At 46.7% G+C, this 17,984-nt stretch overlaps 1 protein-coding gene, 2 long non-coding RNA genes and 1 gene segment (V, D, J or C); all 4 read right to left on the bottom strand.

Moving 5' to 3' along the window:
• The window catches only part of LOC140702671 (immunoglobulin lambda variable 2-23-like), a 276,893-nt gene extending 269,130 nt beyond the window's left edge, over positions 1-7,763 (bottom strand). The window contains 1 exon segment of the V gene segment in view: positions 7,652-7,763. Within this exon segment, the coding sequence occupies positions 7,652-7,697 (46 nt within the window).
• LOC140702678 (Ig lambda-1 chain V regions MOPC 104E/RPC20/J558/S104) overlaps positions 1-17,984 on the bottom strand; it is a 255,235-nt gene that overhangs the window by 73,424 nt on the left and 163,827 nt on the right. The gene's annotated exons all lie outside the window — the stretch shown is intronic.
• The window catches only part of LOC140702718 (uncharacterized), a 39,237-nt gene continuing 29,854 nt past the window's right edge, over positions 8,602-17,984 (bottom strand). The window contains exon 3 of the long non-coding RNA XR_013539191.1: positions 8,602-10,199. This is a non-coding gene — a long non-coding RNA (uncharacterized LOC140702718). The remainder of the gene's footprint in view (positions 10,200-17,984) is intronic.
• Positions 14,796-17,978, bottom strand: LOC144584763 (uncharacterized). Its single transcript, XR_013539189.1, has 2 exons — positions 17,120-17,978; positions 14,796-16,987 (listed from the first exon to the last, which is right to left on the bottom strand). It is a non-coding gene; the product is annotated as an uncharacterized LOC144584763 (long non-coding RNA).

Raw genomic sequence — 17,984 nt, 5'->3', positions numbered from 1 at the left:
AGAGGGGGCCCTCGTCTCATCCTTATACGTTGACATTTCAGTGTGAAATTCTTATTCATCACAATGTGAAAGTCATTGCTCAGCTTGGGCTGTTCATGCAACACTTTGAAAAAGGTATATGATACAAATGCATTGCACAACTTGTTTAATCTTCACACATCTGCAAACTCGTATGATGATATTCACACTGGAACCTGCAGCCCATTATGCATTCTTTGCCAAGTTCACAAGGCCATTTTAAGAGCTACATTCTGATTCACTTCCTCTGGACAGGAAGAATGAAGGTCACCTGCCATATCCAATATGTTTCTCTACCCCCATGCGGGAGGGAGCTTTGCCAGTTTCCTTGTTGCTGTTGCTCCTGCCCTTGCCATTGCTGCGGTCTCTGTAGTCGTAACCTAGCATCACAAAGTGGCTGAACGGGCAGGGCTCCAAAACCAAACCCTTCAGAGCCCAAAGGAAAAGGAGAAGAGGAGGAGGTAGAGAAGCTTCACCCCACCCAAAGCCCTTTGCCAGTTCGATGCCCTTATCCTTGAATTTCTTACATGCCAAGTGATTTCCATCAGATTCATATGGAAGTGTAGCAGGTATGGAAATTTCTAGACACAATATGAACTAAGAACAACTCCCACCCATCTGTATCCACCAGACCCCCTTCCCCCGGACAGCGCTGGCGCAGCTGATCCCAGCCATGCTGTCACCACCAGCAATGGTCGTTCTTCCTCCTCTTGGAGGAGATTTTTTATGGGATCCTCTTGTGATTTTATGACTTTATGCATTTCTCACTGTGGGCAACTGAAAGCGGCTGCCCTGGAGTTAGTTGGGTAACAGGGGTGCATTGCCTCACCTTCTGCCTGGACGTTGGTGATGGTCAAGGAGGCAAGTTTATTGGTGACTTTTGCTGAAGTGGAGGAATCACCAGAGACCTCGGGTCCAACATCAGTCTTGTTGGCCTTCAAATTACAGTATGCCACAAGGGGAATCTTGGGCTCCTCCCTCCCTCCTGCTAAAGCCAGCCAAAATCTCCAAGGCAAAAGCCACCACTCCTCGCACAAGGGAGCGGAACTTAAGCCTCCCAGAGTTGCTGATGCAGATTCTGGCACCAGGATGAACTGGGTGCCTGAGATGGGAGGGAAGACGAAGCCTTAAATTGTAGCTCCTCTTATTTCTCAGGAAAACTATATAAACAGTTAAACTAGGAACCAAACAGGAAAAAAAAGATTCAGAGAATGCAGAGAAAGCAGTTTCCATAGAAAGAGAGAAACATTATGGTACAGTTTTCACCCGGACTGAAGGTCAGCAATTCAACTAAGAAGTAAAGACCACCCCATAGGGTATGGGCCCAGTTTCCAGAGGCAAAACGGACTGAGCTGCCATCTTCCAGCATCTCCCTCAAAGACCCAGGGATTCAGAGGAAACCCTTCATGCACATCAGCTACTTGCTCACTGGCAAGGAAGCTCACTCTATGGAATTCCATGCCCCTCAGGGACTGTTGGCCAAGGTGCTCACCTCACTCTGCCCACTGGTAGAGCCAGCCCTCACCAAGAGGAAGGCCAAACCCTCCATTTATAGGGTTATGGAAGTGGATCTGAACCATTACTGCTACTTTATTGTATGTTTGCTTTCAGGACAACACAATGGGCGCAAACTGGAAAAACAACAAATCAGTGCAGTTTGCTACCCACAAAGAACCCTCAAACCCCAGAAAAATGAACAGATTCAGGTCTTCTTTTTCTGGTTTATACCTTGGTGGAGGGGAACCCAAGGCCTCCACCCTCTCTGCCACCCCCCTTTCCTACTCCCACCATCAACTCCCTACCTGGCCCTGCTGCCTCCTTTTTCTTCCTCTTCCATTGCCACCATCTTCAGAGGCAACGGTGCAGCTCCCTTCCTCACATCCAGGCCTGCTGTAAATGCACAGGAGCTGGTCAATCAGCTGAGGCGGGCACATGTGCGGAGAGAGCAGATCTGGCTCCCGGATGGGAAGACAGTGGTGGAGGAGGAGGAGGCATCCTCCGGGGAGAAACCTTATGAAGTGGTATTTTAGTATATGAAAGCTCAATTATTGTATGATTATTTTTTAGTGGTCTATTAAGGTATGTATCAGGTATTTTTACATTTGGAAACCCCACTAAGTTTTCATGGCTGAGGGAGGATTCAAAGCCAGGCTCCCAAAATCCTAGTTCATCACTCTCTCCACTCCACTCCACTCCACTGAGTATAAAAGCTGGCCGGAGGGAGCAATGGAGCAGTTAAAGGACTGTTTTGAACAAACAAATTGGGAAATTTTTGACCATCCTGATCTGGAAGAACATACAGCTGCAGTGTTAGGGTATATGGCACACTGTATTGACACGGTCACAGTGGATAAACGTATCCGGGTTTATCCCAACCAAAAACCTTGGATGACCGGGAAGGTTAGACGCCTGTTGTATGCTAGAAATAAGGCTTTTAAGTCTGGGGATGATCTAGACTACAGTGCAGCAAGAACGAATTTGAGGAGAGGCATTAAGCAAGCTAAGGCCGAATACAAGAGGAGAATTGAAGACTGCTTTCTCAGCAATAACATGAGGCAAGTTTGGCAGGGGGTTCAACAACTAACAAACTACAAAGCAAAAAAGGTTTCCTCAGGCGGAGGTGTGGAGGTGGCTGAGGAGTTGAACAACTTTTTTGCTCGATTCGAGATCGATCAAACTGAAACTGTTCGTTTGCCATCATTTACTCAGCAGAGTCCCCCCTTCATTGTGAATGAGCAGGATGTGAGACAGACTATGAAAGTGGTTAACTCCAGAAAAGCAGCTGGACCCGACTTAATTCCTGGTCGGGTGGTAAAAGACTGTGCTGATCAGCTAGCCGGGATATGGACTGTAATTTTTAATAGATCCCTGACACTATGCGCAGTTCCCGTCTGTCTCAAGGCTTCCGTCATCGTTCCACTGCCTAAAAAGTTGCCTACAAACAGTCCGAATGACTACAGGCCGGTGGCACTAACTTCAATCTTAATGAAGTGCTTTGAGCAGTTAGTTCGGAAATATATTATCTCCTGCCTTCCTCATCCCTTTGATGGGCTTCAGTTTGCTTATAAAGAAAATAGATCAACCGAGGATGCGATCAATACTGTGCTTTATATGGCTTTATCCCACTTGGAAACACAAGGGAATTATGTAAGAATGCTGTTCACGGACTTTAGCTCTGCTTTTAACACCATTATACCCCATAGATTAATAGACAAACTTAAAGATCTTGATTTTCCAGATTCTATCTGTCTGTGGATTTTGGATTTTTTAACAAATCGTCCACAAAGGGTTAAACTGAATGACTACATCTCTACTGACAAGATACTCAGCACTGGCACTCCACAAGGCTGTGTCCTTAGTCCACTACTGTTCTCCATTTATTCATCGGATTGCACCAATAACCATCCCAGTAATAGGATTATCAAATTTGCAGACGATACTACACTAGTAGGACTTATCTCTGGGGATGATGAGTCTGCGTATCGGGACGAGGTATTACAGCTATCCCGCTGGTGCAAAAAAAACAATCTTTTATTTAACATCCAAAAAACCAAGGAATTCATAGTGGACTATAGGAAAAAAAGAGCAGACATTCAGCCACTGTATATAGATGGAGTTTGTGTGGAACAGGTGGTTGAATGTAAGTTTCTTGGGACTATCATAACAAATGACCTGACTTGGAGTGCAAACACCGCTGCGTTAATCAGGAAGGCACAACAACGGTTGTATTTTCTAAGGATTCTTAGAAAGCAACAATTGACTGAGAGTTTGTTAATCACCTTCTATCGGAGTTCGATTGAGAGCATATTATCCTACTGTCTCTGTGTATGGTTCACGAGCTGCACAGTGGCAGAGAAAAAGGCAATTCAAAGGGTGATTAAGACGGCCCAAAACATCGTTGGCTGTTCACTCCCCTCTTTGGAAGAATTGTATAAGAACAGATGTAAGAGGAAGATATCTAACATACTGAAAGACTCCTCTCATCCGGGATATCAGCTCTTTAAACTATTACCATCAGGAAGGAGATTCAGGGTATTGAAAGCAAGGACAAGCAGATTCAAGAACAGTTTTTACCCAAGTGCAGTATTGAGTTTAAATGTGGGGCCATAGGTTTTTGGTGGATTTTAATTGCTGAGAGAAAACGGGGTATCTATATTTGGATGGTGAAAGTTGTGTATATTTTAACTTTTTTTTGTAGTGTTGTCCAGTTTTACCTTGGGGAAGAGCACCTCATTTCGTTGCACCCACTTGTGAGCGCAATGACAAATAAATTTCTTATGTCTTATGTCTTATATTAGGTGGAGCACTGGTGATGGTCAAATCACATTCGCCATCAGACTCCAATTCATTAATCTCCAGTTCATTGTTGTTGTTGTTTAGTCGTTTAGTCGTGTCCGACTCTTTGTGACCCCATGGACCAGAGCACGCCAGGCCCTCCTGTCTTCCACTGCCTCCCGGAGCTGGGCCAAATTCATGTTGGTTGCTTCAATGACACTGTCCAACCATCTCATCCTCTGTCGTCCCCTTCTCCTCTTCCCTTCACACTTTCCTAACATCAAAGTCTTTTCCAAGGTGTCTTCTCATGAGATGGCCAAAGTATTGGAGCCTCAACTTCAGGGTCTGTCCTTCCAGTGAGCACACAGGCTTGATTTCCTTTAGAATGGATAAGTTTGTTCTCCTTGCAGTCCAGGGGACTCTCAAGAGTCTCCTCCAGCACCACAATTCAAAAGCATCAGTTCTTCGGCGGTCAGCCTTCTTTATGGTCCAGCTCTCACTTCCGTACATCACTACAGGAAAAACCATAGCTTTGACTATTCGGACTTTTGTTGGCAAGGTGATGTCTCTGCTTTTTAAGATGCTGTCGAGGTTTGTCATCGCTTTCCTCCCAAGAAGAAGGCGTCTTTTAACTTCGTGGCTGCTGTCACCATCTGCAGTGATCATGGAGCCCAGGAAAGTAAAATCTGTCACTGCCTCTATATCTTCTCCTTCTATTTGCCAGGACGTGATGGGACCAGTGGTCATGATCTTAGTTTTTTTGATGTTGAGCTTCAGACCATTTTTTGAGCTCTCCTCTTTCACCCTCATTACAAGGTTCCTTAATTCCTCCTCACTTTCTGCCATCAGAGTGGTATCATCTGCATATGTGAGGTTGTTGATATTTCTTCCGGCAATCTTAATTCCAGCTTGGGATTCCTCCAGTCCAGCCTTCCGCATGATGTATTCTGCATATAAGTTGAATAAGCAGGGGGACAATATACAGCCTTGTCGTACTCCTTTCCCAATTTTGAACCAATCTCCAGTTCATACATGTGGAATATTCTGCTTCCTGTATCCATGATATAAAACAGCAGGAAATGCCCTTATATTGCTGCACAATATCATACCTATGTGGCTAGGAGGAAAAAAGGAAGCCAAGATTTCCATGGCAAAGTGCAGCATGGATGTTGACAACACCTATGAGAGCAGTCAAGATGGTCTATAAGATACCCTCTTGTGCTCACTACCATTCAGAACATGACACCGAGCAAGGGGAAATCTCAGAAGCGAAATCTTTTTTTCATCCACTTCTCACCCCAAAATAAAGCAAACATTTCAACACTTTCCACAAAGCAAACATTTCAAACAATTTTCACCCAAATACAAAGAAATTGTGAAAGTTTGTAAACACAAGAGGTTACCCTGTAGATCGTCTTGACTGCTGCTATTGGTGCTATCAACATACATCTGCCTTTTGCTACGTAAAGTTTAGCATCCTCCTTCCTGCTGGCAACATGGGAATGACATTGTGCATCAATACTGGGACAGTTCCTGGCATCCAAATTATGGATACAGGAAGCACAATATTCCACATTCATAAAACAAAATGTATAAATGGTATAAATGGTAACTCATCTCATCCTAAGAAGTAAGGGTGATGAACAACTAGTTCCTCTTCTCACCAGAAAGGACAACAAAGATTTTTCCTCAATCCTGGTGAAAATCTTCACATTTGCCCAGACTTTTCTGACATGAAAAATGAAGGTGATGTAGGAGTGAATATTAACACTGAAAGTGCTTTCAGTTTAGGAAAAGTGGGTGCTGGATGTCCTCAAGGAAAACATGATTCCCTCTTAGTGGACAATACAAATGCAGAACCAGGCAATACCTTTATTAGACCACCGGAAAAATCAAGGAGATTGCGAGCTTTTGATGGTTCCATATTCCATCTTTCCCAAGCAGTTTCAAAAGTATCTAGGCATGGTTATTGGAGTACAAATGTTTTTAATCAGCATGCAAAGAGCTTGTGGGGCGGGTGAGTGGAAATTCCCCCTCAAGTTGCATCAAACAGTATCTTAGTGGGCTACATCCTGATGAACACAGGGGTGACTTTAAATAATAAAAAAATAAGACATGCACACCCATCCCCCTGCCTCTGAAAAACAGCTTTCCATGGAGGAAGACATGACTTTTTCTTTCAAAGATCTGGGAGCTGGCAATTATTATAAAAAGAAGGACTAAACTAAGATTCAAGGGAGAGCTCTCTTGTGCGTATGTTAGACATCTGTGCATGACATCTGGTTTAAGGTCTCCATACCAATGAGCAGGAAGGACCACAAAAGGATTCTCCAGAATCCTACTGGGCCATCTCCTCCTTCACGTCATTCTGCAAGACCGAAGAAGAGGAGCAACGGTGACCTCTATGACAGAAGTATGTGATTGGTGGCCCCACATCTTGTGTTCAGGGGCAGAAAAAAGGCATTTGAGCAGTCATCACAGCCAACACATTACAAATTAAAATAGGTGAAATGGGATAGTGTGTTTGCATGAAAACAAAGACAAACATTAATAAGGGATGAAAGAACTATTAATGTTTCTTTAAAATCTGTTGTAAGTACATAATGAATTCATGTCAGTGCAGAAGAATGTCAGCAAAGGCCTTCTTATGTCAGTCAAGCACAGCTCCCCCTCCCCTGTGGTTTATTCCAATCACTTATTGTTTGCCATTTGATGCTGTCTGTTTGGACCCTTGATGATTGATGAGCCAACAAACATCAGTTTATACCCCAATTAAAAATAAAGGAGGATTTTGAGATAGGAGTCAGTGATGTCGCAGCATCTGTTGCAATTCAGTTTCTTTGCTCTGAAGGTTTTTGTCTCGGTTCCTCATCAGAATAAACCACGGTGATACTGAGTACTACCAGTATAAGACCAGGCAGCACAGTAATAATGTCCCTCATCTTCAGCCTGGGAATTAGTTATGGTTAAATAGCCAGTGTTCCCAGAGGCTGAGCTGGTGAATCGATCCGGGATCCCTTCTCCCCGGGTGCCTGAACTGTAGAGCACAAAGCGAGGGTGCTGCTTGGGTCTCTGCTGCATCCAGAAGACGGAATCCCAGCTCCCAGCACTGCTTCTGGTGCAGGAAATCGTCACAGTTCCTCCTCGAGACACAGAGGCCGAGGCAGGCGGAGTCACTGTCGGCTGTGAACGGATACCTTGGGAAGGCGAAGAAGCAAAAACCATGAGCCTGATACATTTTTTTGTTCTCTGAAATACCACAAAAGAATTAAGTATATGTGCTGAGTATCTGTGGCTAACGCGTGATGAAAACCAGCGTGTAGCTGTGAGGTGGGATGTTCCTTCTCTAGAGACTTACCTGAGAGGAAGCTGAGGAGGGCGAGAAAAAGCACAGCCCAGGCCATGGTGAGCTCTCTCCGGAGGCGTCTGACTTTGCTTCAGGAAGATACCTGGACAGAATCTCCACCTCCTCCTTTTAAACGCTGCAGGACCAGAGAACAGCCCCTTCATGCAAATGTGGTATCTCCTCACTCGCCTTGGGAAGGCGGTGTTGTTGTTGGAGGAGGCAGCAAGCAGGACCAGAAAGGGAGGCAACGGGGGCAGTAGGGAGGAGGAGGAGGAGGCATCCGTTCTGCTGAAGCAAAATGAAGTGCCAAGTCCAAAAAAGTTTGTCCCATCAATTCTTTTCGGAAAACAACTTAAACAAATTAAGTAACAGACCAAACCACAAAACAGCCGAGTTTGGACTCCATAGTTCAGTTCATCCCTATCTCTGCGTGGAGCCCTTCCCAGGAGTAGGTGATGCAAGGTAAGCCCTGAAAACCCTTCATATACCTTGCAATCAGATGCTGGCCTTATTCCATTAGCTGGGTCCTCCTTGCGGCAGACTTTGCTCACAACAGAACATTGCTTGGAGCTCCTCTGGACTGTCCTGACTCCTGACTAATCCACCTGATTGAAAGTCATTAACCGAGCTTTGTATTCCTGGCTAAAGAAATAGAAGGGGACAGGGATCCTCGAGGGCTACACAAAGACCATTCTAGAGTGATATACAAAGACCCCCAATAATATGCACGGTCTGAGGCTGTTGCCTTGCTCTGCCAAATGGCCAGCCCTGCCTCTCTCCATCCTTCGAAAGGGAGGCAAGCCGCCAAGGCCTACCCTTGGTTCAGCCCTTCAAGTGATGCACAAATGAGAAGGAACCAGTGGAGTTTGGCTCCCTCTGGTGCACCCAGGTTGGGCCGACTCGTGGTTGATCTCTGTGCCTGAATGAGCAGGAAGGGCCGGAAGAAAAGTGTCCGGCTGGGCTGAAGAGCCCCTGGCTTCGCTGCACAGCACAGGTGCAGGTCTTTCCATCTCAGCAGAAACAGGGGAATGAACGGAGCAACATCTCCCCCTACAGGCACAGAGGGAAGCCAGCAGGCATCCTGGGCCATATTTCACACCCCATAATAGCTGAGCATTAAAGCGGCTGGAGTCCAACACATTGGGAGGGGCTTCAGGTTTAGAGAAAGTGTTTCTGCTTTGTGGTTGAGGAAAGTCTGCTGTCTTCAGCACAAGGCACAAGTTCCCACCCACTTCCTTGGACCCCTCCAGGGGCAGAGCCCAACCCTTCAGCCTCAATCTACCAGGCACAGCTCATCTTACAGATCAAAGGCAGAAGCAGGGGCACCTTTAAGCTCCAACTAGCATAGGGTATCAATCATAAAATGTCTTTTCTATCCAGATGAGGATGGGAGGAGCCCAGTTTCAATCCTTGCTCACAACGGGGCAGGGAATTTTACTCAGTTCCTGCAAAGCTCCCACACTGGCAAGACTCTGCTGAGGAACACAAAAAGGTCATTTTCACATAGAAACCACGCCATTGGGGGCAATTCCACCTCAGCAGGATCTATGGCACCATGAATGGAGTCCTGTTGTTTTGGACTGGGCTGAATCCTCCAGGAGTGGGTCTAGGTGCTCTTTTCTGGCTGCCTAGCAGCACATCAGGGAATGCCGAACGATTCTCAGATATGTTCCCATTAAATGGAAAAGGTTGTCTGGCAGAAGGTTACGCTGGTGCCATCCTGCCAGGCTCTTGAAAGAGGAAGAGAGCGCTGAAGATTCGTCTCAGCCACTGCATGTGTTGAAGAAGGGAAGAAAGTCCAACCCCAGATTCTACCCAGTTATTGGTACAAGAGAAGAGGAGAAGGCCCTGCTGGATTAAGCCAAAGGCCTGCTCAGTCCAGTATTTCAGTTGCCACCGTGGTCAACCAGTTGCTCCTGCAGGAAGCCCAGGAACAGAACACAATTTTAAGGTCACCCTCCTTTTAGTGGATTGCAGCTGGACACCAAAGGAAAGCTGCTTCTGTTTGTGGGGGAAGAAAGATCTCCATCATGAATGGAAGCCTCCGTTTTGCCATGAAGGAAATGGACCCATGCTATCGGGGACCATTTTTCAGCCATAAGCAGGTTTGAACTGCTTGAGAAATTTGCCCTTTTGTCAAAAATAGAAACATCCCATTAAGAGGCAATGAAGTGATTCAAGTCTTAAACTGTCTTCTTTTGCAACAGGAAGCTTGAAGGTTTTTGTCTCCGTTCCCCATCAGGCTGTACCACCGTGGAACACGCTAGGACTGCTAGACCAGACATAGCAGTAATAAACGGCCTCGTCTCCCATCTCAACATTAGTGATGGCGAGAGAGCCTGTGTTCCCTGAAGCAGAGGCAGTGAAGCGGTTGGGGATCCCTTCTCCTCTGCTGCAGCCATTGCAGTGGACAAAACGGGGGGCCTGCCCGGGTTTCTGTTGAAGCCAGTAAACAGTGCCACTCCAGCTGCCACTGCCTTTCAAGCAGTTAAGGGTAGTCGTTTGTCTCGGAGGCCCGATTGTGAGGCAGTTTGAGTCAGTGTTGGCTGTGAATCGACACCTTGACAAAAAAACAAAGAGAGGAGGCAAAATTACACCTGATCATCTTGAGTGTGAATATCTGCAAACTGTTATACTTTTGTTAATTTCTTTCTTGACTTTTAAATTCTCATAAAGTTAGCTCTTCACTTCGTTACCTGCAAAGGAGCCGAGAAGTGGAAAGAAAAGCAGAAGCCAGGCCATCCTGATGAGTCGAAAGAATGTCTCAATTCCTGAAGCTGAAAACTCTGCCTGGCATCTTGTTTTGCTCCTTCCTTAAAAATACAGAGAACTGGAAAATGACCCCTTTATGCAAATTAATTTTCCACTCATTGGCCACCATAGATCATCAAGTCTCTTGCAGAAATTTTTGACATCACATCAAGAAGAAATGGGGCAGCCCTGAGTATCCTCCAGGAAGGGCTTCTTGAAGAAGTATTGGGATTCATCATCCCTGTTTAGCCTGGGAATGGCCATGGAGGGAGAACTCAGCACCACATAAAGAAGGCCAGAGAAGAAGATGGGGCTCAAAGTAGAAGCTCTGCAAGTTTTTGGGCCACACACCACATCAGGACCCTCCATATTTTTGCCCCAAATCTGCAAACCACATTATTTCAGGCCTTACACTCACTACCTTTGCCATCCTATGATATGAATCAACCCTCAGAGGTTCTCTGCAGGTGTTCCTTTGAAATGGGTGAGAGCCGAGGTTTTTCAGCTCAAAAGTTCAGATGATTGAACACCTTCCTAAGAGCCCTGGGGACCTTGATAGACCTTGAGGCAAACTCAAAAGCTGGTGTTTGTCCCTGCTGAGATTTTCCCCTTGAGGGTTTCTTATAGTGTTACCAGGATAGCAATTCAGCACCTCGTGCAATTAACTCTCTTCTTCCGAATATTTTCTAAGCTGCTCTTTTTTCCCCATGGGAAGCAGATCAATCTCTAATTTTCTTATTCTTTTCTTTATTTTCCACAGGGTACTGTCCATCCCCGTAGTTCTAATATGATGGTGGTTATGATATGCACACAGATATATGCATGCAACAGTGTTTCTATTTATTGAGTATATAAACGTTAAAATCATTAAAATGGGCTCTTCCTCCCCTTAACAGATGTGTCTGTATCAGCTTGCCCGGTGCCTGTGATGGTTCAAAATTTGGATCCGGGGCCAACTAGACACTTATGAGAAGGCTACAAAGAGAGAAGGACAAAACCCTGTTACAAACCCAGATGCCAGCTCTGCTTTCACATTTATCCTTGAAATATGTTTACTGAATCTAAAAATATCAAACACAACACAAAGGGCATTTTTTTAACCTGTTCCTCTGCCAATGTTGTCTGCACCATCTTTTGCGAACAATACCCCTCTGCATTCTCTGTAGGGCAAAGAGGATAATTCCCCGTACACAATAAATAATGGACACATCTTAGCCAATCAGGAATGGCAGAAACCTATTTCAAATAATTGTAACTGTCCTGGACATACTGCACAAAATCTGAACCTTGCCATTCTGGAGAAGAAAAATGACAGGCAAGAATCCAGAGAGAGAAAAAATAACTGTGATAAAAATATATAAGTATGTTGAAAACCCATCTCACTGGACTCAATAGAAGTAAAATCTGCAGTCTTTCTTGCTGATTTCTTTCCTCTAAGACAGTGCTCCCCAACATTTTTCGAACTGCGGACCTGCTGGGGGTGTGGTGTCCACGTGTGGGGGATGGTGCACTCCCCCACGCTCGTGGGTGGGTGGGGTGTGGTCACAGGGCATGCTCATGTGCATCTGCGGATGGGCGGGGCATGCTTGTGGGTGCGTGGGAGGTGCTTGTGGGCACGCATGGGTGGGTGGGGCACCCATCCATGTGGGTGGGCTGGCTGTGCATACGTGTGGGCATGTGCAGGGAAGTGCATGTGGGGGGGCATGCAGAAGATCAAGGCCAAAAACTGGGGGTTGGTGGTCCTTGCTGTAGGAATATCCCCAGGGATGATGATATTATTATAAAGTTTAAAAGACCTTCCCATCTCGCAGATTGAATGACAGGGTCCGCCTCCCATTTAAACGTAATTAGCAGCTACATTGTGTGAGGAGAAACAGGAAGTAAACTTTGGTGGCAACAAACTGGAGGACCTAAATGAAGACTGGACAGACAGTAACGAAGGGGAGGGGAGGTGAAGAGCTGAGAGGATCCATTTTCACCAGAATGGAGGGTCACACAGAGTAGACCCCTTCTTCAGTGGCAAAATCTGTGAGGTCTTTCTGCCTGAGTTCTTTCCTCTAAGAACATCCTCTTGTTTTCTTCTACATTATTTTCAAGAACAGAAGAATCACATTTGGGACTGACTGTGGTCTTCAGGGATTCAAGTATTCCGAGCATGGAGATTAAGTGTGAAGGTTTTTGTCTCAGTTCCTCACCAGAGGATCCCAATTATCAGTCTCTCTGGATGTTAGAGATTGTTAAAAAGCCAGTGTTCCCAGAATAGGAGCTGGTGAACTGGTCTGGGACGCCCTGGCCTCAGGTGGCTGTACCGTAGAATAAAAAACGAGGACTTTGTCCAGGTTTCTGCTGAAACCAGTGGATATTATCCCAGCTCCCGCCACCACTTCTAGTGCAGGAGAATTTAGCCATCTGTCCTGGGGACACAGCTTCTGAGGCTGACTGGGTCAGGGCATGCTGTGAACTGGCCCCTACAGAAGAAAAAATGAGAAAAAGGAAAAGAAACAAGACATTAAATTAGTGTACTTTCTGTGTCTTCATATATCACAAGGGTACTGTGTTCGTACGAGAAACAGAGCATGCAGGGAGCTGTCCAGCTGGCCCGTGCAAAGTTCAGTCTGCCTGGCCTTCCTTGAGCAGTGGCTGAGAAACATAAGAAGAAACAGCAGCCAGGCCATGGGGGAGCTCTCTGGAGGCCTCTGACTTTGTTTCAGAACAGCAGCTAGGTGGAGAACTTGAGCTCCTGTCTTAAATCCTCCAGGACAGAAGAACAGCTGCTTCATGCAAATGTATTCCGTGCCTTTTAGCTCTGTAAGAACCTCTATCCATCCGTCCGTCCGTCCGTCCGTCCATCTGTCCATCCGGGTGCTGATTCTGGTTAAGTAAAGGTGACTTGAACAAAGGTATCTGACGGGGCAGGAGAGATGAAGTGGAGCTTATTTGATTTTTTAGTAAAATTGAATAAACAGTTCAGCTAGGAATTACACGAAAATAAAGCATGTAGATGATGCAGAGAAATAATATGGCACATTTTCCACCTGGACTGCATATCAGTAACATAACCAGATGGAAAGGCCACCCGTGATGTTTGGATCTGGGTAGTTGCTCTTCTGGTCTCTCTCCAAAAGGTCCCAGAAAAGACCCTTGGTGGAAACCAGATCCTTGCTCATTGGCTGGGACATTCACACTCGTATTAAGGAGTCCCATGCCCCTTATGCTCTGCTGGTGGAGGTAGTGGTAGGGTCAGCCGTCCCCAAGCCAGAGGAGAAATGTTCATATTAAAGGGCTGCGTACGTGGATCTGAACCACTTTGGCTGCTTTTGAGAGCATGTGTTCTCTGGACAGAACCCTTCCCGGGAGTTGATGACTCAAGGTGTGCCACGCAAGCCCCTTCACGTACAACATTGCTCTCTTCTTCTCATTGAGGCTAAACGTGTTGTTGGATTCCCCTACTTCAACCATGCAGACATGCAAAACAGAAAATTGTGTCCAGTCGTTCTGGGCTTCCTTGGCTAATCCATGAAAAAGATAATCATTTACTGATAATTACAGACATTCATTAAAAAAAATAAACTGGACAGAAGTGATAGAGAGAGCAGTGATCTGCAAAGATCTCCATGGCAGCTGTCTGAAGCCATTGACTTCTCACCAGCCTCTCTTCCTTCTGTCAAAGGCAGTCCGGGTGAGTTGGAAATTAGGAGGGGGGTGGGGGGCTTTATCCTCCCACGTTTTACTCTACAAGGGAGAACTGAAAAAAAAAGGAGTGGGGACACACCAGCGGAGTCAGGCTCCCTCTGGTTCACACTCGTTGGGAGTGATCCATCTTGATCTCTGTGCCTGAGTGAGCAGAAAGGGCCAGGAGGCGGCATCTCCCCACAAGAACGTCCAGCTTCACTGCACAGCACAGGTGCAGCTCTTTCCATCTGAGGTCGATCGAATGGAGGGTTCAGCTGGCTGGATACCTCAGGGGCTTAGATTTCTGGCTGCGGAGCCAGAGGTTGGGAGTTCGATTCCCCCACTGGGTCTTCTTTGAGAAAAGCCAGCCTGTGTGGCCTTGGGCAAGCAGCTCAGTGCCAGGATGCTCTTAGAAAAAGGGAATTGGAAACCACTTCTGACTAGTCCTCTCCCTAGAAAACTCTGAGAACAGCACAGAATGATGATGATTAGATAGAGGGAAATGAGTGGAGCAATATCTCCTCCTAGAGGCCAAAGAGAAGAGAGGAGACACCATGTGCCACATTTCTCACACACAAAGGGCAGAGCATAAACAGAGTTTAGTCCAACACATCAGGAGTGGCTCCAGAGGCAGAGAAAGTTCGTGTGCTTTCTGCGGAAGTGGACTCGTCCACGAAAGCTCACATTAAAATCTAGCAGTTGGTCTTTAAGATGCCAGAATGTTTGTGTCTTCTTTATTTTGTATTTTCTTTCTTTTCTTTTTGCCTGATATGCAAGCCGAGACAAACACAGCTCCTCTTCTGAAGCTCTTGTATGTTCTTTGGGTTTCAGGAAGATTTGCTCTCTTGAACTTGAGGCTTCATGTTGGGCCAGACCATCCTCTGGCACTTCATGGAGGTTCTGTCAACCTCAGCAACTCAACTTGCAACAGCTTCCCTTGTATAGCTCCACCTCTTTTAAAAGTACAGTGGTGCCCTGCATGACAACGATAAACCGTTCCAGCAAAATCGCTGTACAGCGAAATCGTTGTCATGTGAAAGAAAACCCACTGGAATGTATAGAAAACCGGTCAATGTGTTCCAATGGGGGAAATACCTGCTTGTGCAGTGACGATCCTCCATAGGGCGGCCATTTTGCGGTCCCTGTCTTGCGAAAATAGGTCAGCAAAACAGCGGGGAGCCATTTTGTGAACTGCCGATCAGCTGTTTAATCATCATAATGCGAACAATTGGTTCGCGAAGCAGGATCCTGATTGTCGTACAGCGAAAAAGCCCCATTGGAACTATCGTTTTGCGATTGCTATAGTGATCATAAAAAGGCATCGTCAAGCAATTTTGTCATCAAGCAGGATTGTTGTAATGTGGGGCACCATTGTAATTTTTAGGGTCCAACTCGCTATTGAGGGGAATGGATGTTTTCTCAAATTGCTCTATTATATGTCCAGCTGTGGGGTTGCCTCAGACAAAGAAGTTACTTTAACTTTCCAGCGACCAACCAGGAGACAAAGCCCAAGAGAATGCTGGGAAAGGTGGCAGGCACCAGGAAAAGAGGAAGACCAAAGATGAGATGGTCTGACTTCCTAAAAGAAGCCACAGACTGATAGGCAGGCACCTGCTCAGAGGCAGCAAATCCTGCTCCTGGCAGGGAAGCTGGGCCTGTGGCCTCTCAGGATGGCTGCGTTGGAGGAGGAGGAGGCAGCAGGAGCAGGAAGGGAGGAGACAGGTGATGGGGGCAGTGGGAAGGGGGTGGGCAGGCATCCCATATGGCCAGAGGAGAACAAAGAGGAAAGGAGGGGGAGAAGTCCAATGCTCCATTTTGCTTCAGCAAAACTGGATCCCTAAGCTGGTTCAAGAACCAAACCAAGAACTAGCCTGGTTTGTCATTTTTTCCTGGTTCCTGCAGGATCCACAGATATTTCCGTTTCCAATCCTGCCCCCCAACACAAAGGCAGGGAATTTAGAGAAGGCGTTAGGAATCTCCTCCTGTTGCTTCCACTCCTAGGGAAGGGGATCTCAAATTGGAAAGGCAAACCCACCCCCTCCCCATCCTGGCCTGGCAGAAAGAGAGGCAGGACAGAGAGAGAGAGAGAGGCTTGTTCCCAGAGCTCCTTCCTGTAGAAATGTAACCCCAAGCTATTGGATTCCTATGTGCTTCTCGGGAAAAGTCATTTAAAATGTAAATTGTATGCCCTATTTGGGCTTGAGCCTCCATCTTTCATGGCTTTCATTGCCACCTCGCTTTTGATGGCGCCTGAGGGTCTTTCCAGTGGAGAGGAGACCAGGAGATGCTGAACAAACTCCCACCTGAAATGCAGAAAAATCTTACCAGTAGACTCAGGAGCAGAGACGCTGAGGGAGGTTGATGGCTTCACAGAAAAGAGAGTGAGATCAAGTCAAGCCACTATCATATCTTTTTTACTCTTTCCCTGGATAGCTCTTGCATGGAGACAGATGGCTGCCTCACCCCCCAAAATTGGGGCACTCCCCTGCCCCATTCATCCCTGTGGGGAACTGTGGATGACCTCAGAGCTTCAAGTACAGATGATGCCAAGTGAAGCCCAGTGTCGGCTGGAGGGAGGTTTTGGTCTCACTTCCCCCTGGGGTTGCATCACTGTGCTCTGCTCGCTGCTGTCATAAGATAAACAGTAATAGTCGGTCTCGTCTTCTGCTTGAACGTTGGAGATGGTTAAGGTGGCCGTGTTGGCAGATTCGTCAATGGAACCGGAGAATCGCTCTGGGATCCCTGAGGCTCTAGCATCATCGCCAAATATTAGCAATATGGGGGCACTGCCAGGCTTCTGTTGGTACCAAGAGTTGTAGTAGCTGCTGACACTCCCGCTGCTTCTCCTGCAGGGGATCTGGACTGTTTCTCGGATGGCGGCCGAGACGGACGGCGGCTGAGACATCGTGAACTGCCCATCACAACCTGAAACCCAAATCAGTGACAAAAGTTAGAGAAGGAGGAAGAGGACAACAAGAGGACTTTTCCTGAAGGGGCTGCATCAATATTAAAATGGGGAGGGGTGTTTAATGAAGCATTTCTAAAATTTTCTCCTACCCCAAGAGTAAGCCAGAAGCACAATGAGCATCAAGGGCCTGACCATGGTGAGGGTTTCCAAATTCTCTAGCACAAAGACAGGTGGAAGACCTTTGAAGCTCTCCTTTGAACCTTCCCCAAACCCAAGATTTTCTATGTATGCAAATATCTCAGAAGGGATAGGTGGCTGCAAAGAACCAATTTCCCTTCTGGGTTGAAACAAATCTCTCTCTCTAAGGTGCGTGACTGCAGGAGCACACTTGACTCCGCCTCCCTCTGCACAGCTTTCCTCCTCCCCTGGACACCCATATTTGATCAAAGTGGGATAAAAGTGGGATTAAAGGGTTCCCACTTGTCTTTGCCAAGAGAGCAGGGTCTGGGATCGCTGGGGTCCCATTTCTGTTTTGTTTCTATGCCTGCCGGGGAAGCCTGAATGAAGTGATTCCCCCACCCCTGCTGCTGTCTGTGCAAAGACGGAGGGGGAATTGCCTCGTTCAGGCTTGCCGAAGGGGAAGCCCTCCTTTCTGTTCCTTGCAAAAGCTAGGCTGCTGGAACTGGATCTGGAACCACAGTCTAGCTTGAGTTTCCAGGGAAGTCACCACAGAGCAGGAGGAGGCAGCTGGGAAGGGAAGCGGCAGTGGTAGGGGGTGGCGGCAGGCTGTGGGGCCGGGGCTTTTTTTTTATTACATAGCCCTACGAATTGATTCGTGATTCGTCAGGCCACTGGGGTGAAATTCATGGGTGGTCAAGGTTGATGACCCATGAATCAAGAAGAAGCACCATTTCGGTGCTTTGTCCCCATCCCTTGTGGTGATACATAATATCTGCCGTCTGAGGCCGTTTCCTTCCTCTGCCGAATGGCCAGCCCTGCCTCTCTAGATTGTTC

The sequence above is a fragment of the Pogona vitticeps genome, chromosome 14 (genome assembly GCF_051106095.1).
Source record: "Pogona vitticeps strain Pit_001003342236 chromosome 14, PviZW2.1, whole genome shotgun sequence".
NCBI classification, from domain to species: Eukaryota; Metazoa; Chordata; class Lepidosauria; order Squamata; family Agamidae; genus Pogona; species Pogona vitticeps.
This window is presented reverse-complemented; position numbering and strand designations above follow the sequence as displayed.